This window comes from Lepidochelys kempii, chromosome 1, assembly GCF_965140285.1.
Source record: "Lepidochelys kempii isolate rLepKem1 chromosome 1, rLepKem1.hap1, whole genome shotgun sequence".
Lineage (NCBI taxonomy): Eukaryota > Metazoa > Chordata > Testudines > Cheloniidae > Lepidochelys > Lepidochelys kempii.
In genome coordinates this window covers 163,438,582-163,452,440 of record NC_136380.1, presented here as the reverse complement: position 1 = coordinate 163,452,440, position 13,859 = coordinate 163,438,582, and the positions used below count along the sequence as shown (strand labels likewise).

Below are 13,859 nucleotides of genomic sequence, written 5' to 3'. Positions count from 1 at the left end.
ACAAGTGTGAGGTCAGTCTAGTGAGACAATTCAATTAACAGTAGGATACCAAGGGAGGAAATTTGGGAAAACACCACAAGCATGATGTGAAAACATATGACCATGAACAAAACACCCACCCCAGAGTATGCTAGGCAGTGTCCTTTTCCTCAGTCTCTCACCTTGCAGTGTGAAAGTCTGACAAAGATGCTTTAACACACCACTCCCCTCTCCCTTCACCGCACCCCACTCACAATTGTCTTTAGTCAGCAAAGGTTCAGAGGTCCATTTGTGTGAGTTCCCCTCCTACCTGTGGAGGGTAGGAGGGAGGCACTGAGCAATGCTGCTCCTCCACCACTTGTTCTGACGTTGGCCACTCACTCTGCCAGCACTCGCGCTGCCATTGGCCACTCGCCCAGTCGCCACATGCTCCACGGCTACTCGCTCCACCACTGCCCTCTCTCCTGCAACCTCTGGAATGTCCTGAGATCCCACCACTCTATTCTTTCAGCTCTCAGGGATTTCAGCAGTTAGTGTGGGGGAGCCTCACTGCTACCGCGGGCTGGGCAGTCTCATTTTCTAGAGAGACTGTCACCTACCAGGTCTAACGCTTAGACCTGGTTATCAGTGATTTCAGCTTTAGTATCCATAACAAAAGACTTTCAATTGAGCCTTAATCAGCTCTGTCATTAAATGGGGGGGGGTGCGTTTCAAATAGTGTCTAGGACCCTTATGCAAGGACCAGACAGAAACATCTCTCCCCTCCCTCCCTCTCCTCCACTGGGCTTTGGCACCCCTATCCTCTGCTTAGCAAGTGCAGTTCAGCTGACTTTGAACTCCTCAGTCAGGGCATGTCAAGCACAGTGCTGTTGCCCTTTACTCACACAACAAGGGTAACAACACTTTATTACCCTTGCACCCAGTAACAAAGTGATAGGCGATCCAACAGCAGCCAAAAGAGGTCATGTGGGCAAACGGCTCCATCATGCTGCGCACCTAGGCAGAGTGAGTGCGTCAATGTACACAAGGTCAGTTCCTGATGTCTTCTTCCCCAGCTCAAAACTAGATGTCAGGGTGTGACATTATATGATTAAAATATGACCATGTAGATCATTGTTGCTAGCACTGTTTTACATTTGCAACAAAACTTGCACAGAGTATCAGACTGGTCCCCGTGTTAGTCTGTGTCAGGAAAAACAAGGAGGAGTCCTTGTGGCACCTTAGAGACTAACAAATTTATTTGGGCAAAAGCTTTCATGGGCTAAAACCCATTTCATCAGATGCATGGAGTGGAAAATACAGTATGCAGAATATATATACACAGTACTGTACATGAAAAGATGGGAGTTGCCTTACCAAGTGGGCAGTCAGTTCTAACAAGACAATTCAATTAAAGTGGAAGTGAGCTATTATCAACAGGAGGAAAAATCACTTTTGTAGTGCAATCACGGTGGCCCATTTCAAACAGTTGACAAGAAGGTACGAGTAACAGTAGGGGGATCCTGTCTTGCTGAGCCTGCCTGCCCATACCTGCCACACCTGGCATAGAGGGGCAGGACCCTGGGGTGTTTCTGGGCCATGCCCAGTCCTTGTGCTGTGTCAGGGTTGGGTGCAGCCTCACCGCTGAGTGTCTCCAGGGGGGGAGCTGCACAGTGATTGCCCACCTCTGTGCAGCCAGTGGCCTGTGCTCCCCACTGCCAGCACCTCCACATTTATTTGACAAATAAAATTTGCTGAATTTTAAAATATTGTGTGCAGAATTTTTAATTTTTTGGTGCAGAATGCCCTCAGGAGTAACTGCAGGCAAGTCGCTGGGGACAGGGCAATAACTGGAGCAGCGGGCATTAGGCTGAGAGCAGGGGCAACATCAGGCACTAGATCTGCTCTAACTCAGCTCTGCTCAATGCCTCAGCTACAAGTGAAGTAGCCCAGCACCAATAAGCATGTCTGACTGGTGCAGCCATGAGAGTACTAGTGCCACATTACCTCCTGATGGGCTACTTGCTTGATGATAGAAATTGGAGTGAAAAACCCTCTTCCCCAAATACCCATAGGCTCTATGTTATCAGCTAAATTACTTACTACAGGCATAGATATCCCCACTGCATGCTGAGTCTCCCTATTCCCTTCCCCCACAGGGTGCTAGAAGGAAGCCAGGAGGAGTGCCTGGGACTGTGTATTATGCATGGCAGGCTGCTAGGAGGGGGCTGGTTTCAGGCTGGGATGGGAGCAGAGGTGGAGCACAGGCTGTGCAGAGCAGGCATTGCTGTGTGACTGAGGTTTGCTAACCTTCAGAGTTTTCTGTTACTTTCAGATCCTGGCACCTGTGAGTGGAATTATACAGCATACTGGCAGAGAGGTAATAATGGTCTAATGTGCCAAGTCCATTGATGCAGACCTATTTTTGCCTTTTGCAGGAAGTAGTCCCCAGTGAGTTTTGCTTTGGAATTTACTAGCCCAGGAGGATGTCCAGCAGCACACCAGTAGCTGTGGTGACTGAGGCCAACAAAGGGATTGGATTTGCTATTGTGCGGGCTCTGTGTAAGCAGTTCACTGGGGATGTGTACCTGACAGCCCGGGACCCAGGACGGGATCAAGCTGTGGTGGCAAAGCTGCAGGAGGAGGGACTGAGCCCGCTTTTCCACCAGCTGGACATCACCAACTTCCTGAAGGAGAAATACAGAGGGCTGAATGTGCTGGTTAACAACACAGGATTCTGGTTCAAAGATAGAATGCTGGCTGATTGACAAGACCTTGCTTTGGCCTGAGCAAGGTTTGAACGTGGTTCCATGGACAAAATTAGATTATGTCTACACTGTGTAGTGACTCGATTCGCTGACACAGCTATCATTTTAGTGCAGACAGGGCTTCAGTGTACATAAGATTAGGATAGTAGCAAAATATGTGGTGTAATGTGCATTGCTTTGTGCTTGGTGTTATAATTGTTAATAATTATTGTTGTATTAACACCAGGAGGCCATTATCTGGATCAGGGCTCTATTATGGTACCCAAATTTATGCACACATTTTATTAGTGGAATTTGGGTAGAGGAGTGGAGTGGTAACTTGGTTTGATTTCCTTAAATTTTCCATTTAAACTTCATTATTATTTTAAAGTTAAATCATCATAATAACAAATAATATCAAAGAGGAAGTTCACTGCCTCAATCCAGTTGACCATTTTAGAAGAAACTAGCTCTGCTGATAGTGCAAATCCAACAGAAGCACACTGTTATGGCTCTGGAAAACAGAGCTAACAAACAGACCGTGCTATGGTCCCTAAAAGACATAGCTGGAGATCCTCTTGATCCAAAATATGTCAGGGAATAAGAAAAACAGCCTTGTAGGTATTGTATGCAATTCAGTACTAACATTTAAAACATAGAAAAGCAAGTAATAAACTTATGTCAATGCAATATTACATTTTGAAAATTAAATATTCAGTTTCTGGTTGTTGTTTTTTACTTACATGAGGTAACAAAAATTAGCAAGAGTTACTTGTGTTTTTTTTTGACAAAGGGATATTTTTCTTCATTTATATATCTCCAAAAAGGTGGGGAGAATTTTCTTCCATTTTTGGAGTAAAAATAAGCATGAAAACTTCCAAACTATAGTCCTGATTCTGAAAGCATTCACACATATACTTAACTTTATTATTATAAATAGTCCCATTGATTACAATCATCAAATTAAGCATGTGAGCTGGTGTTTTGAGGACTGGGATGTGAGGAATTCTCCAGAAAGTTCTGAGCACATAGAAGCAGAGTGATACCATGAAAATTGTATTGCACACTTAATTATACTGTTCACCACACATAATACTTCCAGGTGTATTAACTAAGTATCACATTTCAAACTTCAATTTCTTGTGCAACCAATGTCTGAGCAATTTGAATCTGCCCTGGAAAGTTTACTGTTCTGTGACTGAGTTGGGGCCAAATCCCTCCTTTGATTGACTGTCACGCAGGTTGCAATCAATTTAAGCAGCTTTCCCATCCTCCAACAGGATTAAGGCCCCTTTTACAGGGGCCTGGTTACAGTGCAACTAGGTCCTGTTAACTGTACAACTTTTAACTGTTGTAACTGGGTCAGCATGCTATCTTGACTGATAGCTGAGTCACCAGGGGGGTGACTTGATTATAACTGAAGAATAAATAAATGGCAAATAAACTCCACCATTCTCCCAAAGACCAGTTTCACTTCCTTCTTCTAAGCCCTGGTCTACACTAGGACTTTAGGTCGAATTTAGCAGCCTTAAATCGATGTAAACCTGCACCCGTCCACACAATGAAGCCCTTTATTTCGACTTAAAGGGCTCTTAAAATCGATTTCCTTACTCCACCCCTGACAAGTGGATTAGCGCTTAAATCGACGTTGCCGGCTCGAATTTGGGGTACTGTGGACACAATTCGATGGTATTGGCCTCCGGGAGCTATCCCAGAGTGCTCCATTATGACCGCTCTGGACAGCACTCTCAACTCAGATGCACTGGCCAGGTAGACAGGAAAAGAACCGCGAACTTTTGAATCTCATTTCCTGTTTGGCCAGCGTGGCAAGCTGCAGGTGACCATGCAGAGCTCATCAGCACAGGTGACCATGATGGAGTCCCAGAATCGCAAAAGAGCTCCAGCATGGACCGAACGGGAGGTATGGGATCTGATCGCTGTTTGGGGAGAGGAATCCGTGCTATCAGAACTCCGTTCCAGTTTTCGAAATGCCAAAACCTGTGTGAAAATCTCCCAGGGCATGAAGGACAGAGGCCATAACAAGGACCCGAAGCAGTGCCGCGTGAAACTGAAGGAGCTGAGGCAAGCCTACCAGAAAACCAGAGAGGCGAACAGCCGCTCTGGGTCAGAGCCCCAAACATGCCGCTTCTATGATGAGCTGCATGCCATTTTAGGGGGTTCAGCCACCACTACCCCAGCCGTGTTGTTTGACTCCTTCAATGGAGATGGAGGCAATACGGAAGCAGGTTTTGGGGACGAAGAAGATAGCTCACAGCAAGCAAGTGGAGAAACCGGTTTTCCCGACAGCCAGGAACTGTTTCTCACCCTAGACCTGGAGCCAGTACCCCCCGAACCCACCCAAGGCTGCCTCCTGGACCCAGCAGGCGGAGAAGGGACCTCTGGTGAGTGTACCTTTTAAAATACTATACATGGTTTAAAAGCAAGCATGTGAAAGGATTACTTTGCCCTGGCATTTCCGGTTCTCCTAGATGTAGTCCTAAAGCCTTTGCAAAAGGTTTCTGGGGAGGGCAGCCTTATTGCGTCCTTCATGGTAGGACACTTTTATCACTCCAGGCCAGTAACACATACTCGGGAATCACTGTAGAACAAAGCATTGCAGTGTATGTTTGCTGGCATTCAAACAACATCCGTTCTTTATCTCTCTGTGTTATCCTCAGGAGAGTGAGATATAATTCATGGTCACCTGGTTGAAATAGAGTGCTTTTCTTCAGGGGACACTCAGAGGAGCCCATTCCTGCTGGGCTGTTTGCCTGTGGCTAAACAGAAATGTTCCCCGCTGTTAGCCACAGGGAGGGGGGAAGGTTGAGGGGGTAGTCACGCGGTGGGAGGAGGCAAAATGCGACCTTGTAACGAAAGCACATGTGCTATGTATGTAATGTTAACAGCAAGGTTTACCCTGAAAGACTGTAGCCACTGTTTTATAAAATGTGTCTTTTTAAATACCGCTGTCCCTTTTATTTTCTCCACCAGCTGCATGTGTTTCAATGATCACAGGATCTTCTCCTTCCCAGAGGCTAGTGAAGCTTAGAAAGAAAGAAAAAAAACGCACTCGCGATGAAATGTTCTCCGAGCTCATGCTGTCCTCCCACACTGACAGAGCACAGATGAATGCGTGGAGGCAAATAATATCAGAGTGCAGGAAAGCACAAAATGACCGGGAGGAGAGGTGGCGGGCTGAAGAGAGTAAGTGGCGGGCTGAAGACAGGGCTGAAGCTCAAATGTGGCGGCAGCGTGATGAGAGGAGGCAGGATTCAATGCTGAGGCTGCTGCAGGACCAAACCAGTATGCTCCAGTGTATGGTTGAGCTGCAGCAAAGGCAGCTGGAGCACAGACTGCCACTGCTGCCCCTCTGTAACCAACCGCCCTCCTCCCCAAGTTCCATAGCCTCCACACCCAGACGCCCAAGAACGCGGTGGGGGGGCCTCCGGCCAACCAGCCACTCCACCACAGAGGATTGCCCAAAAAAAAGAAGGCTGTCATTCAATAAATTTTAAAGTTGTAAACTTTTAAAGTGCTGTGCTTAAAGTGCTGTGTGGCATTTTCCTTCCCTCCTCCACCACCCCTCCTGGGCTACCTTGGTAGTCATCCCCCTATTTGTGTGATGAATGAATAAAGAATTCATGAATGTGAAGCAACAATGACTTTATTGCCTCTGCAAGCGGTGATTGAAGGGAGGAGGGGCGGGTGGTAAGCTTACAGGGAAGTAGAGTGAACCAAGGGGCGGGGGGTTTCATCAAGGAGAAACAAACAGAACTTTCACACCGTAGCCTGGCCAGTCATGAAACTGGTTTTCAAAGCTTCTCTGATGCGTACCGCGCCCTCCTGTGCTCTTCTAACCGCCCTGGTGTCTGGCTGCGCGTAACCAGCAGCCAGGCGATTTGCCTCAACCTCCCACCCCGCCATAAACGTCTCCCCCTTACTCTCACAGATATTGTGGAGCACACAGCAAGAAGTAATAACAGTGGGAATATTGGTTTCGCTGAGGTCTAAGCGAGTCAGTAAACTGCACCAGTGCGCCTTTAAACGTCCAAATGCACATTCTACCACCATTCTGCACTTGCTCAGCCTGTAGTTGAACAGCTCCTGACTACTGTCCAGGCTGCCTGTGTACGGCTTCATGAGCCATGGCATTAAGGGGTAGGCTGGGTCCCCAAGGATACATATAGGCATTTCAACATTCCCCAACAGTTATTTTCTGGTCTGGGAATAAAGTCCCTTCCTGCAGCTTTTGAAACAGACCAGAGTTCCTGAAGATGCGAGCATCATGCACCTTTCCCGGCCATCCCACGTTGATGTTGGTGAAACGTCCCTTGTGATCCACCAGAGCTTGCAGCACTATCGAAAAGTACCCCTTGCGGTTTATGTACTCGGCGGCTTGGTGCTCCGGTGCCAAGATAGGGATATGGGTTCCGTCTATAGCCCCACCACAGTTAGGGAATCCCATTGCAGCAAAGCCATCCACTATAACCTGCACATTTCCCAGGGTCACTACCCTTGATATCAGCAGATCTTTGATTGCGTGGACTACTTGCATCACAGCAGCCCCCACAGTAGATTTGCCCACTCCAAATTGATTCCCAACTGACCGGTAGCTGTCTGGCGTTGCAAGCTTCCACAGGGCTATCGCCACTCGCTTCTCAACTGTGAGGGCTGCTCTCATCTTGGTATTCATGTGCTTCAGGGCAGGGGAAAACAAGTCACAAAGTTCCATGAAAGTGCCCTTACGCATGCGAAAGTTTCGCAGCCACTGGGAATCATCCCAGACCTGCAACACTATGCGGTCCCACCAGTCTGTGCTTGTTTCCTGAGCCCAGAATCGGTGTTCCACAGTATGAACCTGCCCCATTAGCACCATGATGCATGCATTGGCAGGGCCCATGCTTTCAGAGAAATCTGTGTCCATGTCCTGATCACTCACGTGACCGCGCTGACGTCGCCTCCTCGCCGGGTATCGCTTTGCCAGGTTCTGGTGCTGCATATACTGCTGGATAATGTGTGTGGTGTTTAATGTGCTCCTAATTGCCAAAGTGAGCTGAGCGGCCTCCATGCTTGCCTTGGTATGGCGTCCGCACAGAAAAAAGGCGCGGAACGATTGTCTGCCGTTGCTCTGACGGAGGGAGGGGCGACTGACGACACGGCTTACAGGGTTGGCTTCAGGGAGCTAAAATCAACAAAGTGGGTGCCTGTACATCAAGGAGTATTTCAGGCAGGACTTCACGGAGGGTTCCAATAAGAAATGGTGCACCTAAGTTATTGTCCTTATTGGAACAAGGAGGTTAGCCTGGCCTCTGATTGACACATGGCTAGATTTACCTCGCTGCACCTTCTCTGTGAGTGACTGCAGTGTGATCTAGAGGAATGAGTCCCCTAGACAGGGGAGGAGGCAAATGAGTACAAAACAAATCTGGTCTATTTCTTGTTCTGACCCACTCCATCTATCTTTTACATCTTTGGCTGGCAGCAGACGGTGCAGAAGGACTGCATGCCATCCACATCTCATGGCTGCTCGGCAGAAGATGGTACAGTACGACTGCTAGCCATCTTCATCTCTTGCCTGCCTGGCAGAAGATGGTACAATACGACTGCTAGCAATCCTCATCTCTTGCCTGCCTGGCAGAAGATGGTACAGTACGACTGCTAGCAGTCCATATCGCCTGCCCGCTCACCATAAGACGGTTCAATAGGACTGACTGCAGGACTAAAGAGAATGACCTGGTCAAGCCACTCCAAATTTAGTCCCTGCGCCCATGTCTGCCCAGGCGCTCCTGATCGACCTCACAGAGGCGACCAGGAGCACCTCGGACATGACGATGACGGCTACCAGTCGTACTGTACCGTCTGCTGCCACAAGGCAAGGGGTTGCTGCTACTGTGTAGCAATGCCGTACCGCGTCTGCCAGCACCCAGGAGACATAGGGTGACGGTTACCTGAGCGGGCTCCATGCTTGCAGTGGTATGGCGTCTGCACAGGTAACTCAGGAAAAAAGGCGCGAAATGATTGTCTGCCCTTGCTTTCACGGAGGGAGGGAGGGAACGAGGGCCTGACGATATGTACCCAGAACCACCCGCGACAATGTTTTAGCCCCATCAGGCATTGGGATCTCAACCCAGAATTCCAATGGGCAGCGGAGACTGCGGGAACTGTGGGATAGCTACCCACAGTGCAACGCTCCGGAAGTCAACTCTAGCCTCCGTACTGTGGAAGCGCTCCGCCGAGTTAATGCACTTAATGCACTTAGAGCATTTTCTGTGGGGACACACACACTCGAATTTATAAAACCGATTTCTAAAAAACCGACTTCTATAAATTCGACCTTATTCCGTAGTGTAGACATACCCTAAATAAGTCAGATGACTCTTCTGAATTTTTGAATCTGAGTTTGCTCCACTGTAAGTGCTGTTTGAAATATTTGGGTTGAATACTCATCTACATCAAGCTCACAGTTGGGACAGCTGAGATGTGGAAGAGTGTCTCTATGCCACCTTTCTATCACCCCAAGCCTGGGGCTTGCAGGAGTTTAAGGCTGTTCTAAATGCTGCTGGCTACAGTGGTCCAAAGAACTCCATGCCCTGCCCTCTCATGCCGCAAAACGTTCCCTGCGTAGGTGTGGGAAAAGATAGTATGTGATATAATTAACGACAGCATATACACAAGAAACCTTAATTTTTGCATTTCTTAACTTTTGGGAGCGCTTGATTTTGCAACTTTAATAATGTTCTTTTAGCCCAGTTTATTTATTTTTTCTCTCTATGCAACCTACCAATCATAGTCAAAGTTGTAGTCCAAAATTCTCAACTAGCCTTTCCAGACAAAAGAAGAGGTGCTGATCCTGGTGGGAGAGAGTGTGGGGAGAATGCTTAGCTCCTGTTGGCTACTACCTGCATGTCTCTTAAGGAGAAAACTGTCAGACTGCACTAGGGGAACAGTCACACCCCAGCCCAAATAAATTCTCCTTTTCTAGATAGGGATTCAGGTGTGACGCATGTTCCTGTCTGTCAATTTTTACATAATTACGTAATTGTTCAGATTTGCAGTTTGACTCTCTCCTGTGTTGTTGCTGTTTTTTCTCTATAAAAAGTTGATGATCCCACACCCTTTCACATTCAAGCAGAGGAACACTGAAAACCAACTTTTTTGGAACCAGAGATGTCTGCAATATGTTATTACCGCTCATAAAACCACATGGTAAGCTCAACATACTCACAATATTGTCACAACTTCTTCCTCAATGAGGTGAAGTACTAGACCACCGCAGTGTATTTTGCCATACATTTTAAGTAGCCAATATTTAGTATTATGCTATTACTATTATACTGCTCATACTATTTAGTACTACAAATCTGTATACTAGATTTATTTTCCTACAATTTCCGACCATTGCTACAACTGATTCAGCTCCATCAGTGGTCCCAATGTGAGAGCACTAGAATAAACAGGGCAGAGTCACCTGGCAGCATTTAACTACCATGTCATTCATATATACACACTCTGACCAAAGTCCATTGGCGCAGTAGTGAAAACAGCAGTGGTCAGTCTTTATTAACTCTCCCAGTGAGAGACTCCCACCGTTGTTACCATAGGTGAAGTTGTATTGGTAGTAGGGTGGGTAATTTTAAGAAAAGGTTTAGTCTAGACACAGCCTTCGGCCTGGTCTACACTAGGATTTTACAGCAGTATAGCTACGTCTCTCGGGTCATGAAAAATCCACAACTCTGAGTAGGGTTGCCAGGTGTCTGGTTTTCGACTGGAAAGCCCAGTCAAAAAGGGACGCTGGCAGCTCCAGTCAGCACTACTGACCGGGCCGGTAAAAGTGCAGTCAGCGGCACAGCGGGGCTAAGGCAGGCTCCCTGCCTGCCTTGGCTCCACACAGCTCCCAGAAGCAGTGGCATGTCCCTCCTCCAGCTCCTACACATAGCGGCAGGCAAGGGGCTACGTATGCTGCAAGCGCCAGCTCTGCAGCTCCCATTGGCTGGGAACTGCGGCTAATGGGAGCTGTGGGGGCGGCGCCTGCAGACAGGGCAGTGCACAGAGCTGCTGGCCGAACCTCCCCTTGGAGCTGGAGCACAGAGCTTCTGGGAGCTGCTTGAGGTAAGCACCACCTGCACCCCTGACCCACTCCTGTGCCCTAGCCCCCTGCCCCAGCCCTGATCCCCCTCCCACCCTCCGAACCCATCAGTCCCAGCCTGGAGCCCCCTCCTGCAACCCCAAATCCCTCATCCCCAGCTCCACCCACAGCCCGCATCCCCATCTGGAGCACTCACACCCCCTGCACCCCAACCCCCTTCCCCAGCCCATAGCCTCCTCCCACACGTTGAACCCCTCAGCCCCAGCCCGGAGCCCCCTCCTGCAGCCCCATCATCCCCAGAGCCCGCATCCCCAGCCTGAGACCTTACTCCCCACAATCCCCAACCCCCTGCCCCAGCCCAGAGCCCCCTCCTGCATTCCAAACCCTTCAGCCTGGAGCTCCCTCCTGCACCCCAAATCCCTCATCCCCGGCCCCACACCAGAGCCTGCACCCACAGTCGGAGCCCTCACCCCCCCACACACCCCAACCCCCTGCCCCAACCTGGTGAAAATGAGCGAGGGAGTGAGGGTGGTGAGAGCGAGCAATGGGGAGGGGGGACAGAGTGAGCGGGGGGCGGGGCCTTGGAGGGGGGGCGAGGCAAGGGTGTTCAGTTTTTTCCGTGTAGAAAGTTGGCAACCCTACCCCTGAGAGATGTAGCTAAACAGATTTAACTCCTGGTATAGACAGCACTAGGTCAATGGAAGAATCCTTCCGTTGACCTAGCTACCACCTCTCAGGAAGGTGGATTAACTGCACCGAAAGGAGAACCCCTCTCATCAGCGTAGGTAGCGTCTACACTGAAGTGCTCCCATGGTGCAGCTGCAGCTGTGCAGATTTGCCGCTGTAGCATTTTAAGTGTAGACAGGCCCTTAGAAACAAAGAAGGAACCACATACAAATTTGGGAAGAAAAAAACTTCTGAGATATTTTGAGTGTAAAAACACTTACAAGTGGACATTTGACCTGGGCTGTTTGGCTATAAAAGTTGTTGGATGTGACTAATGTGGAAGCTGCACATCTACAACAATATAATAAAAACTGGACCAAAGCCTCAGCAGTTAGAAAGTGACCTCATTCCATTAACTGATTCATTCCGGCTGAGATCTGGCCCACTATATTTATTACACGCTCTCGGGCTGAGAAATACAGTTGGTTGAGAAAGGATCGTGTGGCCCAAAATAGTCTGAACTGCTCTCTTAGATGGAAAATAGCTTTTTTAAAGATTCTGGTCAGTAACTGGCTGAGGCAGGGTCACATAACATCCCAGAACCCAGTGAATCTGTCAAGCTGTGTGAGCACCCTGGGTGATCCACAGAAGAGCAAAGACAGCACCACAGAGACCTTGTGCTGAGTCTGCGATGGCTCTGGAGATTTCCAGCCCCATCCTCTTTTGCAGTATAATTCCAGCTATGCTACCAAGATGGAGGCTGCCCCCAGCACTTTCTTAAATGGGCATCCCCCAGGGTACAGGCACTGGTGGAGGGATGGTGCTTGCCTCTTCTGGCCCTGTAGCTGGCTTGCTGCATAACAACCACGGTCAGCATTCCTCATCATGTGGAGAGGCCCTCCCAGCCCAAAAAAGTTCTGGAGCGCTTGTCTCACTCAATCTGGCACACTGGTACTTTAAATAAGAAATGGAACCTGGTGAAAGTTGCACCATCATCCATTTCTCATTTAAAGTAACAAAAGGACAAAAGGTAATGCCTAAAATGTTGGGGCATGTCCCCTTCGTCGTCTCCTTGTGGTTAGACAGATAGTCCCTGGCTAATCCCCAGGTACTGCATCTACTCTATTGGGGCACTGGCAGCTGGAGTAAGTTGGAGGAGTCTGTAGACCTGTACGTTGCTCTAAATTACACTGGGGACCTGCTGAAACCCAGCGGGTACAGGATTGGGGAAAAGCAAAGACCATGTTTCCACACCTTCTGAACTGCATGCTCCTTGGTCTTAGCTGAGGATCTGTGGCTGTCTTTAGCATTCTTAAGCAACAATATATATACATTATAAATTACTTTTAGACTCTCATTTGGTTTATTCGTTTTTTAGCATTTGTATCAGCTGTTAGTCCAGAATTCTTTTGTTTAGTTTTTGGCAATGCTACTTGACCATTTATTTTTTAATAAATATTTGATCTATTTTAATAGACAAATTATTGTGGTATCAGTCACTTTCCATTCTTGTTTACTTTAATACTTCACAGTATTTTGATGATGATTGCACTGTGGTATTTTCCTTCTTATAGGCAGAGTGGTGAATGTATCCAGTTTCATAAGTGTTCGGACACTCAAGAGATGTAGCCAAGACCTGCAGCAGAAATTTCACAGTGACACAATCACTGAGGAGGAGCTAGTGAAGCTCATGACGAAGTTTGTGGAAGATACCAAGAACGGAGTGCATGAGAAGGAGGGCTGGCCAAATACTGCTTATGGTGTGTCTAAAATTGGAGTCACAGTCTTGTCCAGAATTCAAGCTCGGATGTTGAACGAGGAAAGGAAAGCTGATCAAATTCTTCTGAATGCCTGTTGCCCTGGATGGATGAGAACCGACATGGCAGGTCCCAATGCCCCTAAAAGTCCAGATGAGGGAGCCGAGACTCTAGTTTACTTAGTGCTTTTAGCCCCTGAGGCTGATGGGCCTCACGGGCAGTTTGTTAGTGAAAAAGCTGTACAGACTTGGTGAACAGCAATTTTTGGGTGTGTTTCTCTTCAAGTGATAATGAGATTCTGTCCCTCCGTAGATGTTCAAGGGTGAAGTTACAAAGAGTTCTCTTCCCATCCACCAGTAACAAATCACTGTGAAGCTTACAAGCATGGTACTAATCTAACTTCATGCTTGACACTAGACACCCTTCACCAAAACAGCCAGTGGAGCTGAACCATTGTGTAGTAGGTGGAGGGGGCACGTACTATATCTTTTCATGGGGTAGTAGAGATTCTCCATAAAACTATGATTGCTGCGTGGCTTTTTCTCTTATCTGCCTAACACAGGCCATGTTTTAAAGCCACAATCTGGGCCAATGTTTGTAAAATGCATTGCTATATGACAGAATTAGGCAACATATTTGCTATGA

The 13,859-nt window shown here is 48.0% G+C and overlaps 2 protein-coding genes and 1 pseudogene across 3 annotated transcripts in view; 2 read left to right on the top strand and 1 right to left on the bottom strand.

The window, feature by feature from the left end:
* SETD4 (SET domain containing 4) overlaps positions 1-13,859 on the bottom strand; it is a 78,117-nt gene that overhangs the window by 48,912 nt on the left and 15,346 nt on the right. The gene's annotated exons all lie outside the window — the stretch shown is intronic.
* LOC140917797 (carbonyl reductase [NADPH] 1-like) overlaps positions 1-13,859 on the top strand; it is a 24,867-nt pseudogene extending 11,008 nt beyond the window's left edge. Inside the window, exons 2-4 of the transcript XR_013636409.1 lie at positions 2,397-2,702; positions 9,801-9,911; positions 13,032-13,859. The product of XR_013636409.1 is annotated as a carbonyl reductase [NADPH] 1-like (transcript). The remainder of the gene's footprint in view (positions 1-2,396; positions 2,703-9,800; positions 9,912-13,031) is intronic.
* Positions 2,734-6,339, top strand: LOC140917787 (uncharacterized). Its single transcript, XM_073361337.2, has 2 exons — positions 2,734-5,107; positions 5,697-6,339. Exons 1-2 carry the CDS (start codon positions 4,549-4,551, stop codon positions 6,218-6,220), a joined length of 1,083 nt encoding a protein of 360 aa, XP_073217438.1. The 5' UTR covers positions 2,734-4,548; the 3' UTR covers positions 6,221-6,339.

Coding starts and splice junctions, on each gene's coding strand:
- LOC140917787 (XM_073361337.2), top strand. CDS start 4,549: ATGCAGAGCTCATCAGCACAGGTGACCATGATGGAGTCCCAGAATCGC. Junction 5,108..5,696: donor AGGCGGAGAAGGGACCTCTG/GTGAGTGTACCT, acceptor TTTCTCCACCAG/CTGCATGTGTTTCAATGATC.